The 27,229-nt window shown below is 53.7% G+C and overlaps 1 protein-coding gene across 3 annotated transcripts in view; it reads right to left on the bottom strand.

Moving 5' to 3' along the window:
- HHATL (hedgehog acyltransferase like) overlaps window positions 1–19,973 on the bottom strand; it is a 44,292-nt gene extending 24,319 nt beyond the window's left edge. The window contains exons 1-5 of one of the 3 annotated variants that reach the window (XM_030549921.1): window positions 19,343–19,972; window positions 11,281–11,426; window positions 8,382–8,449; window positions 7,686–7,799; window positions 415–609 (exon numbers count right to left, since the gene is read on the bottom strand). In XM_030549921.1, coding sequence (XP_030405781.1) covers window positions 415–609; window positions 7,686–7,799; window positions 8,382–8,449; window positions 11,281–11,386 — 483 coding nt within the window. In that variant the 5' untranslated portion in view covers window positions 11,387–11,426; window positions 19,343–19,972. Of the gene's footprint in view, window positions 1–414; window positions 610–7,685; window positions 7,800–8,381; window positions 8,450–11,280; window positions 11,427–19,342 lie in introns of all 3 variants that reach the window. The other 2 variants (XM_030549923.1, XM_030549924.1) reach the window with 2 other exon arrangements.
- Between the last annotated feature and the right edge of the window lie 7,256 nt (window positions 19,974–27,229).

Raw genomic sequence — 27,229 nt, 5'->3', positions numbered from 1 at the left:
TTTGGGGCAAAATCAGTACTTGGTCCTGCTAGTGAAGGCAGGGGGCTGGACTCCATGCCCCTATGGGGTCCCTTCCAGCTCTGTGAAATAGGTACATCTCCATATATTATATCACATTGCTAAATTGAAACAATTATAATCTCTGGGGATGTTGAGGCACAGACAGGCTAAGTGACCTGCCTGAGGCCCCTAGCACATCAATGGCAGGGCCAGGAATAGAACCCAAGCATCCTGGGTTCCTGCTCTAGCCATTAGAGGATGTGCCTCCATACAGGTGGCTCTTCCTCACCTCAAATGTTTTAGTTTGACATGAGCTATCAAATCATAGGCCCAAATACACCGGTGCGTGGCCAGGGCATGACCCTGAGAACAAAACCAAGCTGCACCCTGGAAAGAAACCAGCTGCACACGTACCTGCCACGTGCTGAAAGGTTCCAGCCTGAAAGAGGCCAGGCTGCAAAGCCCGGCCGCAAAGCACAACCACCTCTGCTTAGCCAGTGCCACGCTGTAGAGCACAATGCAGTGAGAGAGGACAATCATCAGGTAGGCACGTCCCATGGTGCCCAGCACAGCCAACATCCCATAGAGCATGTAAACCACAGATCTGTGCTGTGAGAAAAGAGAACGTGCGTCAGGCTGCCCCTTGGGAGTCTAACACCCAGCGCCCACGAGCAACAGAACCCTGCTGCCCACTGTACCGCGGGGGTGCCAGACAGGTACAGGGGGAGCAGGAACAGTTTCATTTACACTAGAGCAGATCAGTGTATGTGGGTTATTATTATTATTATTATTATTTTTTAACATCCAGCCAAGACGGGAGAGTTTTCTGCCCCTCTCCTTGTTCGCATTAGTCCTCTTAGAATCACATCACCCTGGGAGCTCGTGTTCAGCTGATTATCCAGCAGGACTCCCAGGTTCTTTGGGGCTTTTTCCAGGCATGTGACACCATTCCTAGATGGGTGCCATCTTAGCCTCACTCACCTCAGCAGTGACACTCACACTGACTTCAGTGGGGCCAGGATTTCAACCAATAAGTTTCTCTTTCAGGTACTTATCTGCCTCCCATCACCCCGTCACCTCACAATCTTTAATGTCTTTATCCCCACAGCACCCCAGTGAAGTAGGGAAAAGACGGTTACTCACCTTTGTAACTGTTGTTCTTTGAGATGTGTTGCTCATATCCATTCCAGTTAGGTGTGTGCGCCGCGCGTGCACATTCGTCGGAAACTTTTTACCCTAGCAACTCCAGTGGGCCGGCAGGTCGCCCCCTAGAGTGGCGCCACCATGGCGCTCCATATATACTCCTGCCGGCCCACCCGCTCCTCAGTTCCTTCTTGCCGGCTACTCCGACAGTGGGGAAGGAGGGCGGGTGTGGAATGGATGTGAGCAACACATCTCGAAGAACAACAGTTACAAAGGTGAGTAACCGTCTTTTCTTCTTTGAGTGATTGCTCATATCCATTCCAGTTAGGTGAATCCCAAGCCATACCTAGGCGGTGGGGTCGGAGTGAGAAGTCGCAGCATGGAGCACTGCAGATCCGAAGGCCGCGTCCTCTCTGGACTGCTGGACCAGGGCGTAGTGGGAAGCAAAGGTGTGGACCGATGACCAGGTCGCTGCCCGACAGATTTCCTGGATGGGCACATGGGCGAGGAAAGCCAGCGACGACGCCTGCGCCCTGGTAGAGTTCGCAGTCACACGGCCCGTAGGAACGTGAGCCAAGTCATAGCAGGTCCTGATACAGGACGTTACCCATGAGGATAACCTCTGCGAGGAAGTGGGAAGCCCCTTAATGCAGTCCGCTACTGCCACGAAAAGCTGGAGGGATTTGCGGAACGGTTTGGTCCTCTCCTCATAAAATGCGAGAGCCCGACGGACATCAAGCGAGTGGAGTTGTTGCTCCCTGCGTGAAGAATGAGGCTTCGGGAAAAAAACTGGGAGGAAGATCTCCTGGTTGACGTTAAAGGCTAAGACCACCTTGGGGAGAAAGGCTGGGTGCGGTCTCAGCTGCACCTTATCTTTACGGAAGACCGTATACGGGGGATCTACCGTGAGAGCCCGGAGTTCCGACACCCGTCTAGCTGAGATAATAGCTACTAAAAAGGCAGTCTTCCAAGAAAGATAGAGCAGGGAGCAAGTCGCTAACGGCTCAAAGGGGGGCCCCATGAGCCGAGTCAAAACCAGGTTAAGATCCCAGGTAGGGGCAGGGGGTCGGACGTTAGGGTATAGACGTTCCAGCCCCTTAAGGAATCTAGTCACCGTCGGGTGAGAGAAAACGGAGCGGCCATCCCCACCCGGGTGAAAGGTGGAGATAGCCGCCAGGTGGACCCGAAGGGATGATATCGCCAGGCCCTATTGCTTGAGGGACCAGATATAGTCCAAAATATTGGCCACCAAAACTTCCATCGGGAGGAAACCCCTCTCCGTGCACCAACAGGAGAAACGCTTCCACTTGGCCGAGTACATCGCTCTAGTGGAAGGCTTCCTGCTGCCAAAGAGTACCTCACGTACCGGGGTGGAGCAGCGTAGCTCGGATCTGGTCAGCCACGCAGGAGCCACGCTGCTAGGTGCAGCGACTGGAGGTCTGGGTGACAGAGAGTACCGTGGTCCTGGGTGATCAGGTCTGGGTGAAGGGGCAGGGGAACTGGGCTGGCTATGGCCAGGTCCAGCAACATGGGGTACCAATGTTGCTTGGGCCACGCTGGGGCTACCATGATCCCGCGGGCCCTGTCCCTGCGCACCTTCAGAAGGACCTTGTGGACCAGCGGGAACGGGTGGAACGCGTAGAACAAGTGGGTCGTCCACGGAATAAGGAAGGCGTCCGCTATAGACCTGGGTTCCCGGCCCTGAAAGGAGCAGAACACCTGGCATTTCCTGTTCCCCCTGGACGCGAAGAGGTCCACGCGGGGACACCCCCACCTCTGGAAGATCGAGAGGGCGACGTCCGGGTGGAGGGACCACTCGTGCGCGAGGAAGGATCTGCTCAGGCGGTCCGCCAGCGTGTTCCGTACTCCGGGGAGGAAGGAAGCCGTGAGGTGAATGGAGTGGGCTACACAAAAGTCCCAGAGTCGCATCGCCTCGTGACATAGGGGAGAGGATCTGGTGCCGCCCTGCTTGTTGATATAGTACATGGTCGTCGTGTTGTCGATGAATACCGCGACACAACAACCTCAAAGCTGGTGACAGAACGTTTGACAAGCAAGGCGGACCGCTCTCAACTCCCGCATGTTGATGTGTAGCTCCACCTCCTGCGGGGACCACAGGCCCTGTGTCCTCAGGGTTCCCAGGTGGGCCCCCCAGCCGAGATCTGAGGTGTCCGTCGTTAGGGACACCGAGGGCTGGGGTGGGTGGAATGGGAGTCCCGCACACATGACGGACTGGTCTAGCCACCAACTGAGGGAATCCAACACCCCTTGGGGGATTGTGATAAGCGTGTCTAGTGACTGCCTTGCTGGCCGGTAATGTGCGATGAGCCAAGACTGGAGGGGCCTCATGCGGAGCCGTGCATACCCTGTCACAAACGTGCAGGCCGCCATATGGCCTAACAGGGTTAGGCATGTCCGTATCGATGTCAGGGGGGCTGCCAGCAAGCGCTGAACAATCGCCGACAACGACTGGAACCTGGGCAACGGTAGAAGGGCCCTGGCCAAGGTGGAGTCCAGGACGGCCCCAATGAACTCCACCTTCTGCGAGGGGAGCAGAGTGGACTTGTCCACGTTGATCATGAGGCCCAAGGTAGCAAACAGGCCAGTGATGCTGCGGACCTGCAGCTCTGACGTGCCCCGAATTAGCCAATCGTCGAGGTAAGGGAACACGTGAATGCGACTGCGCCGAAGATGTGCCACAATGACAGCCATGCATTTTGTGAATACCCTCGGAGCCGTAGAGAGGCCAAACGGGAGGACCGCGAATTGGTAGTGATGGCGGTCGACCATGAACCGAAGGAAACGTCTGTGGTGTGGCCATATGGCAATATGAAAATAAGTGTTCTGCATGTCGAGGGCGGCATACCAGTCTCCAGGATCCAGGGATGGGATAATGGTCCCCAGGGATACCATGCGGAACTTCAACTTCACTAGATATTTTTTGAGTTCTCACAGGTCGAGGATAGGTCTGAGGCCTCCCTTGGCCTTGGGGATCAGAAAGTAGCGGGAATAAAACCCCTTGCCCCTCTCGTTCTCCAGAACCACCTCTATAGCTCCTTTGTCGAGGAGCGTCTTCACCTCCTGGCGGAGGAATTGCTCGTGAGAGGGGTCCCTGAAGAGGGATGAGAGTGGGGGGCGGGAGGGAGGAAAAGAAGTAAACTGCAGACGGTATCCCATCTGCACCGTGAGTAAGACCCAGCGGTCGGATGTTATTTGGGTCCACGCCTGGAGGAAAAACGAAAGGCGGTTGGAAAACGGGGGGGAAGGATCCATGGGGGACACTGGTACTACGCCCTCGGGTGCACCTTCAAAACGAAGGTTTGGGTCCAGGTGGGGCTTTAGAGGAGCTTTGGTTTTGCCCCCCTTGATTTCCCGACTGCCTGCGCCTGCCATTTCTGCCGCGGCGCCTATTAAGGTCCTGCCGCTGGCGGAACTGGGGGTACGGCCGGCGCTGCTGCTGCTGTTGCGGCCGGAAGGGTCTGCGTTGCGTCCCAGGCGTGTGCATCCCAAGGGAGCGCATAATGACCCGATTGTACTTGAGAATTTTCAGTCTGGGGTCTGTTTTCTCCGAGAACAGGCCCTGGCCTTCGAACGGGAGGTCCTGGATGGTGTATTGGAGCTCCGGTGGAAGGCCAGAAACCTGAAGCCAGAAGATGCGGTGCATCGTTACCCCCGAGGTGAGAGTACGGGTAGCCGAGTCCGCAGCGTCCAAGGAGGCCTGCAATGAGGTTCTTGTGACCTTCTTGCCCTCGTCAAGAATCGCCGCAAATTCTTGACGCGCCTCCTGTGGTAACAGCTCTTTGAACTTATCTGCTGCCACCCACGAGTTAAAGGCGTAGCGGCTAAGAAGGGCTTGCTGGTTGGAAACCCTGAGCTGAAGGGCCCCCGCTGAATAGACCTTGCGGCCGAGGACGTCCATACACCTGGCCTCCTTGGATTTGGGGGCTGGGGCTTCTTGCCCATGACGCTCCCTCTCGTTCACCGACTGTACCACAAGGGAGCATGGTGTCGGGTGAACATGGAGGTACTCATAGCCCTTGGAGGGGGCCATGTACTTCCTTTCAACGCCCCGTGCAGTAGGGGGAATGGAGGCCGGCGATTGCCAGATCGTATTGGCATTGGCCTGGATCATCCGAATAAAGGGCAGGGCGACCCTAGTGGGAGCATCGGAGGAGAGGATGCTGACGATGGGATCCTCGATCTCAGAGACCTCCTCAGCTTGCAGGCTCAAGTTCTGTGCTACGCGCCTGAGGAGGTCCTGATGTGCCCTGAGATCTAGCGGAGGAGGGCTATTGGAAGAAGTACCTGCCACCGCCTCATCAGGAGAAGACGATGAGGAGACCCCCGGCAAGAGTGTGTCCAGCGGGGGGTCTGCCTCAGCCCTCGCCTCTGACTCAGGAGGGAGCTCAGGGTCTTGCTGTTTTGACCCGTCCTCCCCGTCCGGGGAGTGGGGGGCGAGACAACGACGCCTCTGGCGCCCTGTGCTCTGTCGTCGCAGGCCTAGGAGGAAGCTGTTGGGGGCCCTGGGCTTGGTGATATGCCCAGGGTGTCCAGAACCTCCACTGCTGCGGTCCCTGGTCCTGTTGCGGAGGGTCGTGGAAAAGGGTCGCTTGTCTGTCAGTGCCCAGCGCATATACACTGTCAGCCTGCGACGACACCGACGGCTGTCTGGAAGGCCATGGAGGGGCCGACCGTAGCTGGTAAGAGTCTCCGCGTCCTGGCGCTGAAGATGTTCTCGGTGCCGGGGACCGGTACCGGGACCGGGGTCTGTCTTGGACTCGGTGCCGGGATCAGGACCGGTACCGGCCGCTGACTCGGTGCCGGGATCGGGACCGGGACCTGCCACCAGCTCGGTGCCGTGAGGTCGACCGGGGCACTGATCGACGGCGGGAATGGCTCCTAGAGTCCCGGTGCCGGTATTGGTGGCTGGAACCAGACCGGGTCCGTCTGGAGGCCGATCGGTGCCGCAAGTACGACCGGTACCGCCGAGGGGAGCGGTGCCGGGACTGCGAGCGGCGGCGGGATCTTGAGCGACCACGGTGCCGGGACCTCGACAGCGAGCGTGAGTCCCGAGACGGCACTCTCATCATTGGTTTGCCTCTGGACGCCACCCGCACCGAAGGTACTGGGGGTGGAGGCTGAGTTGGCTCAGTCAGGGCAATGAGGTCCCGTGCCGAGGCGAAGGTCTCCGGCGTCGATGGGACCAATAGCTCAACCCCAGATCTTATGGGGGAGCTCGGCGGGACCGGAGTCGACGGGATCCCTGTCGGTAGCGCTGCGGCAGATGTAGGTGCCGGGCGCTCCACTCGAGTCTGCCTGGATGGAGTTGCAGACTTCGAGGGCCTTGCTTCTGTACCCGGTGCCGGGGAAGGTTGGTGCCGGGGAGTCTTTCTGGTGCCGGCGCGATCCGGTGCCGGTGTCGAGGTGACGGTCTGCGAAGCTGCCGGGTTGAGTGCCGCTTCCATGAGGAGAGGTCCTAAGTCTCTGGTCTCTCTCCTTCTTTGTTCTAGGCTTAAAAGCCTTACAAATGCGGCACTTGTCCGATATGTGCGATTCCCCCAGGCACTTTAGGCACGCGTCGTGGGGGTTGCTGGTTGGCATCGGCTTCTTACAGGCCGCACATTGCTTGAAGCCCGGCGAACCAGGCATGGGCCCGGTGCCGGGTGGCGGGAAGGGCTACGTCCCAAACCGGCTAACAAATATTTACAAATATTATTTACACTATTTACTATATTACTACTTAACTAACTACACTTAACAACTAACTACAACTATAAACAGTAGAACAAGGAGAGCTAGGGACGTGGAGGACAGCTATGCCGCGCTCCACAGTTCCAACGACCGACACGGCGGTAAGAAGGAACTGAGGAGCGGGTAGGCCGGCAGGGGTATATCTCAGGCGCCATGGCGGCGCCACTCTAGGGGGCGACCTGCCGGCCCACTGGAGTTGCTAGGGTAAAAAGTTTCTGACGAATGTGCACGCGCGGCGCGCACACCTAACTGGAATGGATATGAGCAATCACTCGAAGAAGAAGTGCTGTTATCCCCACTTCCCAGGTGGGGAATGGAGCCACAGCGAGACGAAAGCCCGGATTGTAAAGGTATTTAGACACCTAACCTGTATTGCAATCAGTAGGAGTTAGGCACAAAAACACCTTAAAAATTTGGCCCTAATTGACTTGCCCGAGGTCTCCTGAGTTGCAGGCTAGTAAGCTTCTGTTGACCTACCTCCTTCCTCTCAGGAGAACCCCTCCTGTCAGCGTAGGTAGTGTCTACACTGAAGTGCTAATGTGTCGCAGCTGTGCTGCTGTCACATTTCGAGGGCAAACAAGCCCTGAGCCCCACAAGGGCGGGTCAGATCATAAGCCATTTGCAGCCCTTTAAAAAAGCCCCCTTGGTCCAAGGAATGTGCCCTGTGAACAGTGTTTATTGGAATCTTAAATGACGCCATCACCAGTAAAGCAAGGAAACGGATCTGTGTTTGCCCTGCGCTACCATGTGCGCCCCTGTCTGGGCATGTCTGGGGAGCGGCCCTTGCTCACCTGAGGAGCCACCATGGAGCAGATCTTGGCGAACAGAATGTGCCCTGAAAGGGCAAAGATGATGATGTTCCTGAATGAGGTGAACCACATCGCCCACTCAAAGTCAGCTGCGTCCTGTCAGAACAGAGCCACGTTAGCACGGACAAGCCACGGAAAGGCTACTGCACTCGCTCCAAGGCCCCCTAATTTCTGACTTGCTGCTTAGTAACCCTCCTCCCCCGTAAGCCTTCAGCTCCCCCAAATGTCCTTCTCTATCAGATAGCACAGATACAGCACCTGTTCCTTCTCGGTGCTGGAGGCCCTCCACTTCCATTGACTTCAACTGGAGTCGAGGGCACTTGGCACCTCACAGGATCAGGCCCACAGTTCAAGTTATTTTCATGCCCTTTCTATCATCTGTCGATTTCAAAGGATGTTAGCTTAGCTCTATCAACCCTGCACGGGCTCTGTTGGGATCACTTGTGTCTATAGGTGCACGTAAATGCCGTGCACGCTTGCTGTGTTGCGTAAATAATATAGTCCTTAGCGAGTGAACTTTTAATTGATGATATGGTCGTTCTGACAAACAGCAGAAGGGTTCACGTGGACTGTGCAGAGAGACCTGAGCAGCGGAAAAGTCAGGGCCCTTTTTTTAATAGCTGGCAACCTTGGTGGAGGTACTTTAAGGAACCAGTGTCCCGCTGTTGGGTTACTTACCATTTTCCTGCCGAAGTAATGCCAGCCTGGCTTTATGCCCTGCCGAAAGGCTTTTCTGTTCACATTATCTGCAAAAGAACAGGTGTTACCTGGGGAGAAACCACTCTGATGCGGAGACTGTCTTCTGTACACAGCCCAAGGCCGCAAAGCGCTTAGGCACGTGCTTCTCTTGGAGTACATGCGCAGCTCCCAAGGAAGCCACTACACCCACAGTGCAGCACGCGCTCCAGGGCCTTGCAGAGTCAGGGCCTGCGCCGTGATGCTGCAGCACTTCTTCCCCGTGATTGGTCAGCACAGGGTACGAGCCTCGGGGTAAGCAGGGGAATGATTTCCCCCAGCTTTGTTGCCTCCTTCTGGTAGATGGGAGGAGAAAGAGCAACAGAGGGGAGAGAAAGCAGCTGAGGTTTTCAGAAGTGACTGGGCGTGGTATTTACTGCGTGGCTTCTGCCGGAATGAACGTGTAGGGGCAAAGGTGCGGAAGATTGGCGAGGAGCTAAGTGGTGGACCAAGCATGTGACTGAATGTGAGCGGAAGATGCAGGCCGTTCAGTGAACTTTGCCTGATAGACCCTGCCAAGATATGGTTTAGTGCCATTCAGCATATTTTTGTCTGTAAACAAGTCAGTTTATATAATATGTACAATTTATGAATGTAGCCAGCTGTTGACCCCGTATAACCCTGAGATAAGCGTGGGGGATATAACATCGCAGAGAACTCCCCTCGGCGGAGTCCTGTCTGGCCAGCTGTCCCGAACGGCCAGAATCCCCCGCAGCCCCTTCACGCACCTCAAGGACTCCGCACGCAGCTTGGAGTGTAAGTTCTTCCCTCAGTAAAGCCTTGCTTATTATTCTTGGGCTCATGCTTTCGCCAGTACCTCGACCCCCCTTGCGGACACAGAATGGGAGTTGCGTAGCTACAGCTCTTCTTTCCCTTTGAAAAATCCCACTCAACCCAAGGAGCCATCTCCGCCGTCACTTCAGCTCTTTCGAGTTGCCCCCTGAGCACTTAGGGTGAAGTACTTCTGAGGGCTCCCAGATAGCTTCTCTGTTACCCTTTGTCATAACTATAAAGGGAAGTGAACAGCCCTCCTGTGTACAATACTATAAAATCCCTCCTGGCCAGAGACACCAAAATCCTTTTACCTGTAAAGGGTTAAGAAGCTCAGGTCACTTGGCTGACACCTGACCCAAAGGACCAATAAGGGGACAAGATACTTTCAAATCTTGATGGGGGGAAGGCTTTTGTTTGTGCTCTTTGTTTTAGGGGTTGTTCACTCTTGGGACTAAGAGGGACCAGACATCAATCCAGGCTCTCCAAATCTTTCTGAACAAGTCTCTCATATTTCAGACTTGTAAGTAACAGCTAGGCAAGGCCTGTTAGTTTTATCTTTGTTTTCTCAACTTGTAAATGTTTCTTTTGCTAGAGGGTTTACCTCTGTTTGCTGTAACTTTGAACCTAAGGCTAGAGGGGGTTCCTCTGGGCTCTTTGAATCTGATTACCCTGTAAAGTTATTTTCCATCCTGATTTTACAGAGATAATTTTTACCTTTTATTTAAATAAAATTATTTTAAGAACCTGATTGATTTTTCATTGTTTTAAGATCCAAGGGTTTTGGATCTGTGTTCACCAGGACTAATTGGTGAGGGTATACTCTCAAGCCTACTCAGGAAAAGGGGTGTAAGGACTTGGGGGGAGGAGGGAGGAATTAGTCTCAAATCTCCCCAGGAAAGTGGGGGGGTTAGGGACTTGGGAAATATTTGGGGGAAGTCAGAGTTCTAAGTTGCTCTCCCCTGATTTGGAACACCCTTGGTGGTGGCAGCTTACTGTAAACCAAAGCTGGTAAATAAGCTATGGGGGCTTTCATGAGGGTCCTCACATCTGTACCCTAGAGTTCAGAGTGGGGAAGGAACCTTGACATCCCTACAGCCAGCCCATAAGGGACCAATCATGGGAGGTGCTGAGCACCTGCGGCTCCCAAGGGATTTGGGAGTGGAGCCACTCTTCTGAAATCTATGGGCCTGATCCAAAGCCCACTAAAGTCATTAGAAAGAGCTTCATTGATTTCAGTGGGCTTAGGGGAAGGTTCTCGGTCAGCTGATTGGATTGCTCCTTGGTCCATCGAGGCAGTATTAGTCTCAGTCATAGCTATGCCCAGTTAACTGTGTGGATTTAGGGTTTAGCTGGAGGGGGCTGGCATGACCACCCTCAGCCTGAAGCCCCCTGTTTATGCTTCAGACAGATACATCATAGGCAGCAGCAGTCCAAGCGTCACCTGCATCACCCCACCAATGTGCTTCAGACTCAACTCAGAATGATCACCCCTACAAGGGTTGTTTGCTCTGCTAAAGGAGCCAGAGGAAAGGAGCAAAGACCAAAGAGCCTCCAAACAGGGATTTCTCCAACATCCTGCCCCTGCCCTGTTTGAGGAACCATCATGAGATGATATGCTGTAGATAGGAAGAATTGGGAGCTTTCATAGGGGGAGGGGGACCCAGCTGTCAGCAGTGCCGTGGTCTGGTGTTCCATAAAAAGATGTGCTGCATTACTGACGATCAGAGCCCTTGAAGAAAAGGTATCGGCCTGTCTAGGACGTTGACAGAGGGGCTTCGCCAGTTCTTTGCGCCTGATGTCACCATTCACATCTGTGCCCAGTGAGCGTGGAACGGTTCCACTCAGATTGGGCAGCATTTCACACCTACTTTGCTCAGATGAAAGTGACTCACAAGGTCATTCTCAGCAGAGGATCAAGTCCAAGAGCTTTATACTTATGCTCATAAGAAAAAATATTGCAAATGGTAGAAATTGGCTCCTTCTGAATTCTGGATGGTAAGAATACCTGTTTGGAATACATCTACCACTTACACACCCACAGCTGGCTAGCTTGGATTAGGAAAATTACCTCTCGATGCCTCAAAGATCCCGTTTCCACTGTACACCACCGCACAAGTCAGGATCAGAGCGTAGAAACCCAGCTCATAACTCGGTAACATTGCTTTAATACCCATGTTGGCGGGTTACCACCCCAACAGCCAAGGGTCTCCAGATCTGGCAGAGAAAAAAAGGAAAGGAAAAGTTTGGTGTCCATAGCTGCTCACACCCACACGGTGTGTGGGATCTCATTACACGTGAATGACTTGAAACTGGAGGGTTGGATCCATTTTGTTGTCTTTTGTCTGCAGTGTTCTACCAGGTGACGGGCTCCTTTACCTACCACCCCTGGGCTGACATATCCTTCTATTACCCTCCCTGAACAAGAAGGGGAATTTCCTCCGCTCTGTGATTCCAGCCTGCCTTTATTTTTCGAACACAGTAGCTGCTAAACTCAACACAAGAATGGTCCATCTATGCCACCCCGTCTCCAGCAGACCATGTGACCATAGAAATCAGAGGGGCTATTCAGTCATGTGTTTGCTCTTTGTGATGGAGCAGCATTGCTCCTTACAGCGCTCGGGCCAGTCTGGTTTTAAATATCCCAGGGGATGGGATTCACCTCGTTGTCCAATATGATATCATGACTCTAATGCACCTCACCACTGCAAAATCCCCTTGCAGTCAGTCACTGCCAATGCCACCCTGTCGCCTTCTGCTGGGAGCTAGCGCAGTCAGTGGCACATTGCATTCAGCGCCATAGTGTTGCAGAGCACTTGGCTCTTATCCCTTTTCCCCAAGCCGGGGCTGATCGGCTTAGGCCAGCTTCCTCATCTGGGGATGGCCAGGCACTGAGCCACAGCAGAACCCCACCATACAACCACCTTATGCCATTGCAAAGTAACAGCCTCTCTGCCATCCTTTCCCAGCTGCTCGGAGGGAAGAGGTCCCTTGTTTTGTCTCCCCCCTCCTGAGGACCTCATTTACTGCCCCCTGGGAGGTACTTTTCATCCCTATATCTCAGGGCTCTTTGTACTAGAAGGCAGGGATCATCGTTCCCCTGGCACGGAACCCAGCTCACCTGACTCCCAGTCTAGTGGATAATCCTCTGGACCATGTTGCCTTCTTATATGAGTACTGGGTACTTCTGGGATACAGGCAGAGGGCATGGAACACCTATCTAATGGATGGATATTGTGGGAGCCTTGAATTACATGTACCTCAAAGAACCATAGGTTGGGATTCCCTGCCTCAAGAGATTACATTGCTTGGCCTCTGGCCACTTCCTTTCATATAACCGTTTCTCCCCTACTCACCTGTACTGGTGCTTTTCCTTGCAGAGGACTTGCCACAATGAAGCTTAAGATTACAAACCCGCGGCTGGGAAATCGTCTAGGCACAGACATTGTTTTCGAAGGCACATAGGACTGTGTGTGTCCAGGCCCTGCCCTGTGGCGATTCCCCTCCCCCAGTATGCTGGCACGAGAAACAGATTGCAATCCTCCGACCCCCACAGGGGCAGACAGGCATGGAGCATGAAAGGGTCACAGCTGCAACCTTGGCCAGCACTGGGGATTTTAACTTGGGACCTCCAGAGCCGGGCTCTCTGCTAGAGCTGTAACAGAGTTATCATCCCTGTGGACTCTGGCACAGATGGGAAACTGTGACTGGCACATGATAGAGGGATCATGCAGGAGAGTCCTAACCTAGGCAGAATTCTTGTGCTAACCACTGAAGTCAGGGAGAGCTGTAGGGAGCTGGGCAATTCTTAAAGAAAGGGGCCACTTGTGTAGGGCTAAGGCATGTTTTTTGGTGCCTAATGTTGGCAATCAAATGTGGAAACGCTGGCCATTCCACTTAGCCTGGGGTTCCCCAGAAATACTCGGGGTGGGATCTGGTGGGTAAAACCCCTCTGAACAGGTCTGAATCTCTTGTGCCAGGGTCTGTGTTTCTCTGTCTGTGCAGTGCCTAGAAGGATGGGGCCCTGGTTTCTGACTGAGGCCTTTGGAAGATGCCATAATATAAATAATAATAAATAACAAAAGTCTGGGTAGTTTAAGATGTATCGGAAAATTGGCTCTGCGACTCCCTTTCCATGTCATCAACTGGTTCTGTGCTAGTAAGTCCCGTGGCAAGACACTCCCCGTAGGGGGAGAGATAGCTCAGTGGTTTGAGCACTGGCCTGCTAAACCCAGGGTTGTGAGTCCAATCCTTGAGGGGGCCATTTAGGGAACTGGGGATTGGTCCTGCTTTAAGCAGGGGGTTGGACTGGATACCTCCTGAGGTCCGTTCCAGCTGTGATATTCTGTGTCCTGTGCGTAGCTGATAACCACACAGCATGTTGGATGCTAGATACTGGACACAGCTGGTAGTGCATAGTCACGGACAAGAAGCTATTGCATCTCTGGCAGTGTAGTGTGTGTGGCCAGCCGTGTACAGTGGCAATGAATGGTGGGTAATGTACTTGGTATCGTTGTCAATATACAGGCAATACATGGTTACCAGTGACAATGTGTTGTGTGCAGCAGGTCCCTGGTAGCATCCTCTGCATTGTTAAGCCATTTAGTCTAGGGAAGGAGATGAGAGTTTTTATGTGTATCTTGTCATGTTAAACTGGGTCACATTTTTCAGGGATAGACTTAGAGCTTCCAGAGCCATCACGACCAAGTGGGACTCCTGTATGTTGCATTCCCCACTCCCTATTCTGGGATCAGAGACTGGAACATTTGTATCTAAACGCACCCCTTCCCCATGGCTGATCTACCCAGCACTTGCTTTAAGGCCTGCTAGGGTAGGATCTCGCAGGGCAGGTATGACTGCAATGTGGTTTCCAATGGCTTGGAGAGATTTAGTGACCAGCTTGTAACTGCTCTGAGCGTATTTGCTTGTCTGATAACACGATCGCCTTCCAGGCATCATTTGTCCAGGTGCCACTGAGGGAATGGCTAAGGGCAGCATTGCTTGTTCAGTCAAAGCTGTCCAAGAGGCAGGACAGCATTCGGTGATCTTGGGCAAGTTACTTCCTCTCTCTCTGCCTCAGTTACCCACCTGTCACAGGGCACTTCCTTCCGGTCCCTTTGTGTGGCTGGTCTCCCACTGTTGTAGGCTCTGTGGGGCAGGGACTGTCTCTTCCTCATGATGCCTACGGCAATGGGACTCGGAGTTTGGTTCTGGCCGAGTTGCAATTTCAAAGTGCTGTCTCTTCTTTGCACGCCAGTGCAAGCCCTGCTAGCTCACGCCTGTTAACCCGGGCTAGGAGCCAGGAGCTGTGTAGACATGCCCATTGGTACTAGTAGCTGGTGAATTTCTCCCCTTCCCAGTTAGCAGAGTCGCTCATTCAGTGACTCAATTGCCTCCATTACAGAGGCCAAGTCTCATAGCTCATAGACTTTAAGGCCAGAAGGGACCATCATGACCATCTAGTCTGACCTCCTGCATGCTGCAGGCCACAGAATCTCACCCACCCACTCCTGTAACAGACCCCTAACCTCTGGCTGAGTTACTCAAGTCCTCAAATCATGATCTACAGACGTCAAGTTACAGAGAATCCAGCACTTACTCTAGTTCAAACCAGCAAGTGACCTGTGCCCCTGCTGCAGAGGAAAGAAAAAAGCCCCCAGGGTCTCTGACAGTCTGACCTGGCGAAAATTCCTGCCTGACCCCAAATCTGGCAATCAGTTACACCCTGAGCATGTGGGCCAGACTCAGCAGCCAGCCCCTGATGAACCATAGGCAGGTGAGCCAAAAGGCTCGTGGCTCAGGCTGGAAGATGTGCTTACAAGGAAGCCACCCTGGGCTACCTGGCAGGGAGATGCAGAGAACACAGATCGGCAGAGGAGCAGTTAATCCTGTGAACTCAGTAACATTAGCAGAGTGAACTTTAAAGGGGAGCAGGAAGGGGCCTGCATGTGTGAGCAGCAATAAAAAAAACCCAACCTCTGGCAGCCCCTGATTTAAAGTCTGGTGTGTAAAGCTTTTGCCTCTGGTGGGTTATTTTTTTATTTTATTTTACTGAATTTTTAAAAGCTGGAGCCTCTCTTTGGTCCAATAACGGCAGATCAGTCTCTGAACCAAAAGCGCGGGTCAACCTGCGGCTTCGCTTGGTGAAGGAGTTCACCCGGGGCCCAATCCAAAGCCCAGTGAAGTCCACAGGAGCCTTTGGACCTGGTCTGAAACCTCCTTCCCCTTCAGCCCAAATGCGGCAGAAGGAACGATGGGCCAGTGGTTAGCCTAGAATATGCAAGACCTGATGTCAGGTTCCTCCTCTGCTACAGGTTTCCTGTGTAGCCTTGGGCAAGACTTTCAGGGCCATATCCATGGCCACTCTCAGTCCAACATTTAGGTGACTCCGAGCACCTCAAAATTCCCGCTCAGCTGCAAAGTAAACTACTCCCAAACTCCTCCAGGAACAGCCCCCTAGGCAACCTAAGTGTCTGCTAATGAGCAAAGCCACCTCAGTCCTGACACTGCCTCATTGCTCAGCACCTGAGGTCATGTCTATGGCCTTTCTCCAACGACGCCTTCCCCTGGGTCTCTCGCCTGCAGGTGTGCTCAGAGCACGGAACAGGCCGTGCACAAAAGGCTGCCGGGGGCAGTCAGATAAGAAATTTCCGGAGCAGGCAGGCTGTGTGCGTACATCCCGTTGTACCCAGGGGTTCGCACACTCCCTCGGAGCTAGGCCACTCAAGTTTGAAGCCCCAGTCTGGAGCAAAGCCACAAGCCTGACTCTCCCGCATGCCAGCAGCATGCCCTAACCACCAGGCAATAGGCCTGTCTTCTTTTCTCACCCGCTCTCTCACCCCAGGCATAATGAATGGGAAGCTTCAGCAGGAGAGAGGAATACCCAAGGGCCCAGCGGTTTGGGCAGTCAGCTGGAAGATCTGGGTTCAAATTCTGGCTCCAGATCAGGCAGAGCAGGATTGGAAAACAGGGCCACCGCTTCCCAGCTGAGTGCCTACCCACCAGGCTAGGGGCTATGGCAGAGTTCTCTCTCACAGGATACAGGACCGATCTGGCTTAGGCTCCTGCCTTCTGGAGGGTTTACAGCTAAGGCCTGGTCCACACTACGCAGTTAAATCGATTTAAACAGCGTTAAATCGATTTAATGCTGTACCTGTCCACACTACAACACACTTTAAATCGATTTTAAGGGCTCTTAAAATCGATTTCTGTACTCCTCCCCAACGAGAGGAGTAACACTAAAATCGATATTACTATATCGATTTAGGATTAGTGTGGACGGAAATCGAAGTTATTGGCCTCATCATTTTACAGTAGCTACCCACAGTGCACCGCTCCAGAAATTGATGCTAGCCTCGGACCATGGACGCACACCACCGAATTAATGTGCCCTAGTGTGGACGCATAAAATCGATTTTATAATATCGGTTTTATAAAACCGGTTTTAGTTATTTTGATTTTATGCTGTAGTGTAGACGTAGCCTAAGAAGCCCAAGTAGAGGAGAGTGCCTCCTTCCAACCCACAGCTAAAAGCCTTAGCTACCCTGGAGGAGCAGTGCTTAGGCTCCATCCAGTGTCTGGCCATTTCCCGCTGGCTTGCTTCATCAGCACCCCACTCAGCTTGCTGGTATCTGTGTCACGCATTCTGTGTCCCCCTACAATGGCTGGGGATGCTGACCCGGGGTTGTGAATGCCACAGGGCGCCTGGAAGCTAGCTGCTGTGGCGGTGAGCGCTGGGACGCCTGCTTCCCCTTGTGGGGAGAGCCCTTGCTGTCTCCATGCTCCTCTGCCCACCAGCTAAATGAGGCCAATGGCATTTTCCTGCCGCCCCACAGGGCTGTGAAGAGGAATGAAAGACTGTGAGATGCCCCATGTGTGCAGTTGGAGGCGCAGAGTGGCAACAATAGGGTGGCCAGGTGCCTGATTCTCTACCGGAAAGTCCAGTTGAAAAGGGACCTGACAGTGTCTGGTCAGATTTACTGACAGGACACCCAAAGTCCGGTTACTGTGAGCAGGGGAGGCACTGGGTCATCACCTGCTCCAGTCCCTACTCAGCCGGGGCCGCTTCCTACCTCCATTGAGTGGCTGCAGATCCCAGCCCCGGCTCCACAGGCAAGTCCCTCCTGACCGGGGCAGGCGGGTTGGGGGTGGGAGGGGAAAAGAGTGGAAGGGGGCAGGGCCTCAGGGGGGAGAGACGGGGCAGGGGAGGTTCCACACTAATATTACCAACTTGGCAACCCTGGGCAATGAACCGGGGATAGCAGGGGGAAGAGGGTCATCTCCGTGCCTAAGCCAGGCAGGAAAGAGGAGTCAAGGAAACTGCTGAGAAGTGATGCTGACGGGAGATGATGCAAAGTCGGTGCAGTTTGGGCTGACACTGCTGGGAGCCTGGGTTCAGTCCCAGGCACCTCCTTCCCAGAGCAAGGGGAGGCCGCCTACACTCATTCCCAGGTTTTGCTCCTGGGAGAGTCGCCATGGGCCTTGGGTGCTCCTCATGGCATTCAGCATGTATCTGCGCATGGAGGTAACATGGGCTAACAGTCTCCAAACGATTGCCATGAAGAAAGGTCAAGGAGACTGGTCGGGCATCCCATGGGGGGCTAATGAGGGGTCTGGCTGGAGAAACAGGCATTCAGCTGGAATAGCAGGCTGGGCTTCCTGGCAGCAAGGTGGCACAGTCTCCCAAGGGATGGGCACGTTCACAACCAGACAAAAGCCCCGGGGAATACAACGAGGGCAGAGTCAGGGGGATTCAGCACCCTAACATGGCAGCTGTTTTCCAACGCTAGTTGCCGTGACTCTGCAATGAGGCTTTTGCAGTTTTGTGCCTTATGAAAGAACAGGATGGTATCCGGGCCCAATTCTGCCTCCCAGGGTCCCCTGCGGCCTTCAGTGTTGCTGCCGGGGAGGTTGCATGGGTATAAACCAGGGTAGACTTTGGCCCCTGCTGCAGTGATCACAATGAACTGAATAGTGCTGCCTGGTTATTGTGAACCATGCAGAACCCACTGCTAGCTGGAGATGGCGTATTGGCAGCTGGATGGCCGCCGGCAATCACTGAGTGGCCTGGATCATTACAATAGGGTCCTGTGCCTTTTCTCTTCTGAGACCGGGTCAGCAGTGACATTGCACTTCTCAGCCACGCAGCTCAACATGCCCCGCAAAGGTCAGCACCACTATCCCACTTGGCAGGTAGGGAAACCGAGGCACAGGGCTGGGAAGTGACTTGCCCAAGAGCCAGGAGTAGAACCTGGATCGCTTGAGTCCCAATCTGGCACATGAGCCACTAGGCCCCATTATGTGTCGTCCTACCTGCTGTGTAAGACCATGTCTTATGATCAAAGTGCCTTTGCTTTGCACTGTCTAGTTTTAACCCACTCGGAGGGTGTGCTTGGTGTTTTGTTCCTCATTGTGGATGTCTCGTTAAGCAGCCCCCCACCCCCCCAGCATGACTTCAGCCACTGTGCACTTACAGGGTGTTTTTCAAGGTATTGATCCCAGCAGGGCCGGATGGGAAAAGGTTAATGGAGCAAAGTTATGTAACCGGGAATGCAATGCCCCCGAAGCTGGTGTGAGGCCGAGGTGGGAAAAAACCTCGGTCTGCAGAACATGGAGTCCTTTCCAAATTTAGCTGAGCAATTGCCCTGCCTGCAGCTGCAGGCCTCTGCGACAGCCCAGGGTGCCTGTCCTTGGCTGCAGTGGGGCAGGTAGGTGAGTGCACTAACCCATGCATAGGTGGCTAAGCGTACCCATCTCCCTGCTCCGCTCCACACCTGGGAGGCACACGGATGTGCTAGGGGATGTGCACTTTGCCCGCTGTGTCCACAGATTATGGTTGCGTTACCGATACTTCTGCACTGTGGCTGAATCTCGTTGCAAGAGGTCGCTCTTACATCCAGCGCTTGCGCCCTGGCCGGTGAAAGCAACCCGTCCTCACATCCCATCCACAGCAGCTGCAGTTAACAATAGACTCCGGCCACAGACACAGCAAGACATTCAGCTCAGCCGCGCTGCCAGGGCCGGGTGGCAAACACAATGCAAGAAGGGGTGAGCTTGCGCCATGCAGCTAAGTCATTTAACAATGACCCGATTTACTCGCCTCCTTTTGGAACATGCATTTCCCTGCAACTGACCTTGACAAGCAGTTGGCACAGTGCAGCACCAGCCCAGAGCTCAGAAGTGAGGCAAAGCAGGGGGACGGATGATTCCTTTGGAAATCTGGATCCCAGCACTGTTAAGTTGGGTGGGAAGGAAGAAATAATAAGTTGTCCTTCCGCTAAGGCATCTGTCTGTCCATCCGGTGGCTCTTTGGGTTCTTGGCTGCCAGTCCCCCCTGGGGCGGATCTCTGGAGTGAGTTGAGCTGGGAGTAGAGCGCGGCAGGCTGGAGATAGTTTTATTTTAGATCAGCACTACAGAGGGGGGTTGGTTCAGAAGATGCCTGTCAAACAGCAGCAGCAAAAGTTAATTCAGGGCAAGTGGGGGAGGATGGAGGGATGGGGGTGGGAGACGTGGAGGCAGGGTTGGCAGCCTAGGGCGACAGGCTGGACATGTGCCAGCTGGATATCGGGTCCCTTCTCGCACTGGGAGCTGGTTAGAGTTTTACCTCCAGGCTTCTGGGTCAGTGGTATCAAATTGCTGCCCCGGGCGTGGTTTTTCTAGGGCAGAGAGTGTTATCGCAGCCTGTCCTTCTGAGATAGGCTCACGTCCAGGCTAACCAGCCCACCACATTCCCCCCAGCAACTCAGCAAAAGGCCTTTAGCTCGCATCATACCACAGGCCACAGATTGAGGCCCCCACCCCGCGATGCATTTTATAAGAGTAGAAGCCTGCTAGGGTGACCAGATGTCCTGATTTTATAGGGACAGTCCCGATTTTTGGATCTTTCTCTTATATAGGCTCCTAATAACCCCCACCCCCAGCCTGATTTTTTACACTTGCTGTCTGGTCACCCTAAAGCCTGCGCCCAGGCGGAGCCCGGTTAACTTCAGTGAGTCCGGGTGTGGGTGCAGGGAATGTCCGTGCGGAGGAGTATGCAGGGTCGGGGCATTATCTGCTTACCCAGGGCTGCTGGGACTTTCCGCAGTTTGGAATTGGACTTTTCTATGTCTGCGTAATCTAGCCTGGTTCTGGCCTCCACTGCAGCCTAGACACTTACAGACACAGGAGCCCAGGAGCCCAGCTCTGGATTCACGCACCTGAAACCCCCAGGAGCTGGGAGCCTGTGGATCAGACCCTGCATCAAGCAGGGGAAAACCGTTCCAGAATGGCCTCTCCAGCACTGAAATGGCCAGGGCCAATTGCAACCTGGGAGCCAGACCAATAACTGCTTGGACACTGTGTCAACTTCCCCCGCGGCTGAACCTGGCCCAGAAAACGCCAGCTGCCAGTGATGGTGTCAACGCAGCCCTGCCATCTCCTCTGCTGCGGCGGCTTCAGTCTCTTCTGGGGAGCAGCCAGGCAGGATATTAGAAGTGACAGGACCCAAGAAAGCCCCGTGCCCCCCGGGAGCAGCTTTGCAAAGTGAGCGCTAAGGGACTGAACAGCCCAGTGGCTAAGCCAGGAGGAGGCAGGAGAAGGGAAGTGCTCCCACGCTCCGTATAAATTGAAAGCGACCCGACTAGGATGTGGTTTCTCACCTGAGACTCAGGGAAGGGATTAATAGGTGTACATTGGGATGGGTAAACAGGTTTGGAGGCGATAAGATCCTTTCCCCCTTCCTGCACTTTAGTTCTCCCCAGTCCTTTGGCCGTTGTTGCCAGCACTTCTAGCTTCTCTTTGGCACTCCAAGTGCCAAAACTCTCCCTAGGAAGGTTGCTGTCCAGAGCACATTTCCAGGCCAATGACAAGCAAGAAGTAATGCTAGAGCTTATACAGTGATTCAGCTATAGGCATCAAAAGTGGGTAGATATTATAATTGCCGTTATACAGATGGGGAAACTGAGGCATGACACTGCAAAGTGACTCATCCAAGATGTTGCAGTGAGTCCGTAACTGAACCCAGGGTGCTTGATTCCCAGGCAGGCCCCCTCACTTCCACTCGCCATTTAAATGCCCCAAAAAGCCAGTTCTTAGCTCTCTCTCTAAGCTACTCACAGGGGCTGCCTCACTGTGGTATCTGTGCACCTCACAGTCTTTCCCGTTTAGCTTTCTAGCACTTGGGATTGTGGACACCAGAACTGGACACAGTATTCCTCCAGCAGTCACGCCAGGGCCAAAGCCTGAGGTAAAGTAACCTCTCTGCTCCTCCTTGAGATGCCCCTGTGTCTGTACTCAAGGATCTCATTAGCCCATTTGGCCACAGCATCCCACTGGGAGCATGTGCCCTGCTTACCGAGCAAGCCGGTTCGCTTTGTATCAGAGATGGCGCCTCTCCATTATTTACCACTCCCCCCTTTTTGTGTCATCCGCAGACTTTATCAGTGATGATTAAATGCTTTCCTCCGCATCATTGATAAGGTTAAATAGCACCGGGCCAGGAACTATAAGCAGGAGGAGAATGTGGCTCACTGAACATGTACTGGGCCCCCATGACATAACCAAAGAGGCAAATCTGGCTTTAAAAGGCAATCCTCAGACACCACCTCAGTGATCTGGGTTCAGCTCGAAGCCCTGAGTTGTTTGTACAGAATAAGAGGTGCAACATTAATTACACAGCTCCTATCCCCATTGAAGTCAACAGGCAAACATCTGCTGACATCAGTATGTGACAAAGTGGGACTGTTTTTAATGTTTCCTTTGAATACTGTGTGTGTGCCTCAGTTTCCCCAATACATTTCTTAAGACTTCAGTGTGCATAAATGGCTAACACTCTGTCTCCTGGCAACAAATGGCCGGGGCCCTTCCCCACTGCAAGGGGATGGCTAAAGGTGAACAAAGAGCTCAGGTGACCTCCTGGCCTGGAAAAAAGACAAAGGCCAGAAAGGAGGGGCTGGAGGGGGTTTCAGTTTGGAGCTGGCTGGGGACGTGGGGTGAGTGCAAATGTGGGTGCCTGGCTTGCTGCCCCCAGGATGGACCCGGCTGAGGGGTCCCATTCTCTGTACCTACAAACTCTGTTTTAGACTGTGATCCTGTCATCTAATAAACCTTTGTTTTACTGGCAGGCTGAGATTCACGTCTGACTGCGAAGTGGTGGGGTACAAGACCCTCTGGCTTCCCCAGGGCCCTACCTGGGCAGACTCGCTGTGGGAAGCGCATAGATGGGCATGTGCTGAATGCTCCAAGCTCAGACCCAGGAAGGTGAAGCCGTGTGAGCTTCTTGCTCTGAAGACAGTCTGCTCCAAGGGAGAGGAGACTCCCCAAAGTCCTAACTGGCTTTGTGGGGAGCAGTTCCAGAGCATCGCCCGGGGACTCCGTGACAGTGTTGCAGGACGGGGGCCCGGATGACACTTAGGGAAGCATGGGGGTTTGTTAATCAGGACCGTCCGGTGTGCCAGTTGCAGTGCAGCAGGGCACTTGGCCTGAAAGGCTCCTGGCATTGTTGAATAAATCGGTTCTCGCTTGCATCCTGTACAGTAACAGGGACATGGCTCCCCGACCCACATGTCCCTGAAAAGGAAATGGCAGGGAAATGTGGCTAGCCTCTGCCCCACAAAGTAACACAGCACTGGAGACAGCAAGTGACCGCCACACCCTTATACAGAGCTCCAGCAGCTCTCGCAGCCACAGCAGAAGGGAACAGCCGATTTTTCTTGTCACATAAGAGCATAAGAACAGTCAGTCCAAAGGTCCTTATAGCCCAGGATCCTGTCTCCCAACAGTAGCTAATGCCAGGTGCCCCAGAGGGAATGAACAGAACAGGTGATCATCGAGTGATCCATCCCCTGTCGCCCATTCCCAGCTTCTCATTCTTGTTGGTTTCGGGGTTGTGCTAGGTCCTACACAAACACAGTGACAGGCCCTGCCCCAGGAAGCTGACAGGCAGTGCAGACTCTATGTCTAAGATGGCAAAAGGCTACAGCAATCATCCAGGAGAGCCCAAGGTAACCATGAGATGATGCCGATCAGCATACTACACAGCACTCATAGGAGGCAGCCCCAGAAGGACACTGTCCTCCCAGTCATCATCGCCAGGGCCTGCTCCAGGCACCAGCGCAGGAAGCAGGTGCTTGGGGTGGCCAACAGAAAGGGGCGGCAGATCCGGGTCTTCAGTGGCAATTCGGCAGCGGGTCCCTCGGGCCCTATATCTTTTTTTTTCTTTCTTGGCTGCTTGGGGCGGCAAAAAATCTGGATCTGGCCCTGATCCTTGCCTCTGTCTGTGTGACTGTACCTGCAGGTGTGACCTTGCACACACGGTGTGTGTGAGATCACGCTGCACAAAAGCTGCTCTTTTGCTGAGCACGCCAGAGGCGTGTGAGGGTGTGCTGCACGGAGGATGCTAATTTGCAGAGGGAATAGAGTGTGCTGGGAGCACGCAAGATCGTTCCTAAGCAAGCCCCCCTGCCCCCCTCCCGCCCCCGCTGCATGACCACACATGTGAGGGGTGAGGTGACCCCAGCAGAGATGGAACAGTACCAGACAGGAGCCAAACCAGACACAAACAGGGCTGCGTGGCTTGAAACTGGCCAAAGGGCCTGCCGAATTCAGAGCGTGCCCGCTGCTGACCTGTCGCCCCTGCCTGGTTGTAGCTTTGCTTTCGTGCCCTCACTGGCGTAGCGTATGGCACAGAGGGTCGCTATTAACATCACTCACGGCACGTGGAAAACGGGGAAAGAGGCTGCACCAGATCCGGACTCAGCGAATTAGAATAGCAAATAATGGCGACTGGCTGGTGATGCTACAGAGCTGCAGGCTATTAGCCAAGTGGAGGGCTTTTGGCTTACACCTCGAACCCAAGGCCCTGCCTGCTCTGCAGGGACGTGATTTGTTGTCACTGAACTTGGGCGGGGTGGGGGAGCATGAACAGCCATACAGGGCCAGGAGCCAAAGGCCATGGCAGTCAATGGAAAGACCCCACCCCCCATTGGCTCCAGTGGGTTTGGGATCAATTCCCAGTGAGAGCAGTGTCCGCTGAGCTACTGACCAAGGGCGTCAGTGAGAGCGAAGGACATAGATCGGGGCCTGTTTGAGGAGCTTAGATTCTCAGGGCCCGATCCGGTGAGCACCCTCAGTTCCAGCTCCATGGGAACCGGGGTAGGTGGGAGGGACAGCCCCTTGCAGCACCCTGAAGGGGCTGCACCCCTCTCTCGGGCTGAGTCATCGCTGCTGTGTGCCCCGCCCCCTTTATGTGGCGCTCACGCCGGCTCCCACAGACACAGCTGGGCAAGTGGCTTCACCTCACCGTGCCTCAGTTTCCACCTGTGTAAAGTGTGTGGGGCGGCAGGGTGCTTCCCAGCCCTTCTCCCCAGGGGCATCACCCACCAGTGTGGGGAGAGTGCCAGGAGATCCTCGCGCTGACGGTGCTAAGCCAGAGCAGGCCAGCAGTCTGAGCATGCCCAGGGCGAGCTGGGGAAGGGCTACACACTCCAGGAGCGGGACTCCCAGCTAGGAGAGGACGTGCCCTTTGAGGAAGGTAGCGGGAAAGGGAGCAGGGTGACCCAGTGGTTGCAGTAGCCGCCAGGAGCATTTGTAGAAGCCATGACCTACAGCTGGGTGATGGCTGTAGTGAAACCTTGTGGACTAGGCCAAGCGACGGAATAAAGCAGAACAATCAGCATCCCACCGGCTCAGGTGGATGGCAAAGGGTCACATCAGATACTGCAGCTGGACAGCTTTAGGGGGGGCTCGTGAAACCTGCTATTATGTGCCAAAGAGGATTGCAAGCTCTGGGCCAGGATGGCTCTGGGCACGGCTCCACGATTAACGACTAGGCGGGATGAGACAAGGGGCCCTTCCTCTGAAGCACCAGTTGTGGGCTTGTCATCACTGAGCTGACTGCTTGCACCATGTGCAGCAAAGCACAGATCATGGAGCTGAACTCAGTATGGTGTCGCGGGCCAAAGAGCAGGAACTAGAGCAATTTTGAATTGGATTCTGACCTAGGGGAATTTCGGAGCAAGTAGCTGCCGGGCAAACATACCCAGCTCCAACAAAATGCATTTGGAGACACAGAGCTGATGAGCAAGGTCCCAGGAGAGGAAGCAGGTTCATGAAAGACAGAGGAAACGAAGGGATGTTGTAATAGATACAAAATGAACTGGTCAATCATAAGAAAAGAGTATTTATTATGGGATGGCAGCCGTCTCTCCAGAGTTACAGGTGCAGCGGATTTTCACATAAGCCTGCTCTTGCCCATCTATCTAAAATCCAAGAAAATCAGCCTCCAGGCTGCTAAATTAGACCTGCAGCTAAGGCAGAAGGCTCGGTCCATCAATGGCTATTAGCCAGGATGGGCAGGGATGGTGTCCCTAGCCTCTGTTTGCCAGAAGCTGGGAACGGGCGACAGGGGATGGATCACTTGATGGTTACCTGTTCTGTTCATTCCCTCTGGGGCACCTGGCATTGGCCACTGTCAGAAAACAGGATATTGGGCTGGATTGACTTTTGGTCTGACCCAGTATGGCCATTCTTATGTAGAGTGTTTCTTCAGAGTTTGATGTAAATCAGAGAAGGGGCTCCAGGAAAGAGCTGTTCAGCAGAGTTCAAAATTACTCTGGACTTCTTTTGGCCACTCGCAGCAAAAAACCAACAAAACCAAACCAAACCAAACCACAAAAGAAAGAAAGGAGAAAGATAAACCCGACGCCACTGGACTCCCCTAGTGCTGATCCACTGCCCTGAGACCAACCTTTAGCTGATTGGACTTTGATTACAAAAAATTTGAACCTTTGCCTTAGAAAAGCAGCATGGGAACGGGAGCGCTAGCGACCTTTGTCCAGGTCATCTCAGGATTGCTGGAGACCTTTGCTTCCATGGTTCTTTTAAAGAGAAGAAGGCCCCGGTCCTCAGCTGGTGTGAATCAGCGCCACTCCCCCACACTGGCTGAGCCCTAGTCTCTATTTACGGCAGCTGCCTTTGACATCCTGTGTCTCTGAGTTCTCTCCCTGCAAGGAAAAGGGACAAAGTGTAACTCAATTGCTCGGGAGGGCTTGTAACTACAGCGATTTTTCCCCTCTAAAGGGTAACGAGGGGGTTCACCCCTCCTGCAGCTCTTGGAAGGTCCAAAGAGAGGGGAGAGGAAAGCCGCTTGATCTGTGCCCCCAGCCTCCTCTTTGTGAAGCACTTTGGGGTGCTAGATAAAAGGTCAGAGCTATAAGTGCAAGGGATGCTAGTTACTACCAGAGTCAAGTGAACTTTCCCTTCCAGTCTAAGATGAGTAGGAAGGTCCTGGAGACGTCACACATTTCAATGGTGTCTCCAGAAGGATTACATCTGCCGCTGCTGTTTCATTCTTAGTGTGAGCCAGCCCGATCCGCCTCTCTGAGGCTCACGGTTTGGATGCTACATATTCTTTCGTTTCTTATTTGGCCACCCAGTTGCACAGACAGTATGTTTGGGACTGATTTGGGAGGATCAAACGCTTCTGTGTCTGTCTGGGCTCTCTGATCCCCAGCACTGCTGGGAGGGCAGGGATGTGATTTCGGGCTAGAGTGGTACCGCTATAGAAACTGGAACAAAATTGGTGCTGATTTCATGGCTTTCCCTTCCCTCCCAAACATCTCCTGCCACCGGTCTGCAGTACATGGTGCATGAGAGTGAACACAGACAGCCAGTGATACCCAGCCTTAGAGAAACAGGGCCAGATTCTGCTCTTCCAGCCAATGGTATAAACTGGGAGTGATTCCACTGTCATGCCAGATTTGCACAGGTAACTGAGATCAAAATCTGCCCTGTGCTGGGTAAGGGATCTGGTACAGGCCATCCAGCCCTGTGGAATTAGAGGGAGAGACCATTGTTGGAGTAAAGGATGTGTTGCTAATCTCCCCAGAAAACTCACCCAGGGTGTATGACAAATGGTAGCAAACCCACTGTGCAGGTACAACTACTGCAAGCTAAGAGGGGAGGAGAAGGCGAGAGAAAACAGCCCAGCCCTGATTAAAACTGGGGCCAAGAACGTTTTCTGCCTCAGTTTACCCATTTGTAT

Source organism: Gopherus evgoodei, chromosome 2 (genome assembly GCF_007399415.2).
Source record: "Gopherus evgoodei ecotype Sinaloan lineage chromosome 2, rGopEvg1_v1.p, whole genome shotgun sequence".
NCBI classification, from domain to species: Eukaryota; Metazoa; Chordata; order Testudines; family Testudinidae; genus Gopherus; species Gopherus evgoodei.
Note: the sequence above shows the minus strand (reverse complement) of the source record. Positions and strands in the feature narration are given on the sequence as shown.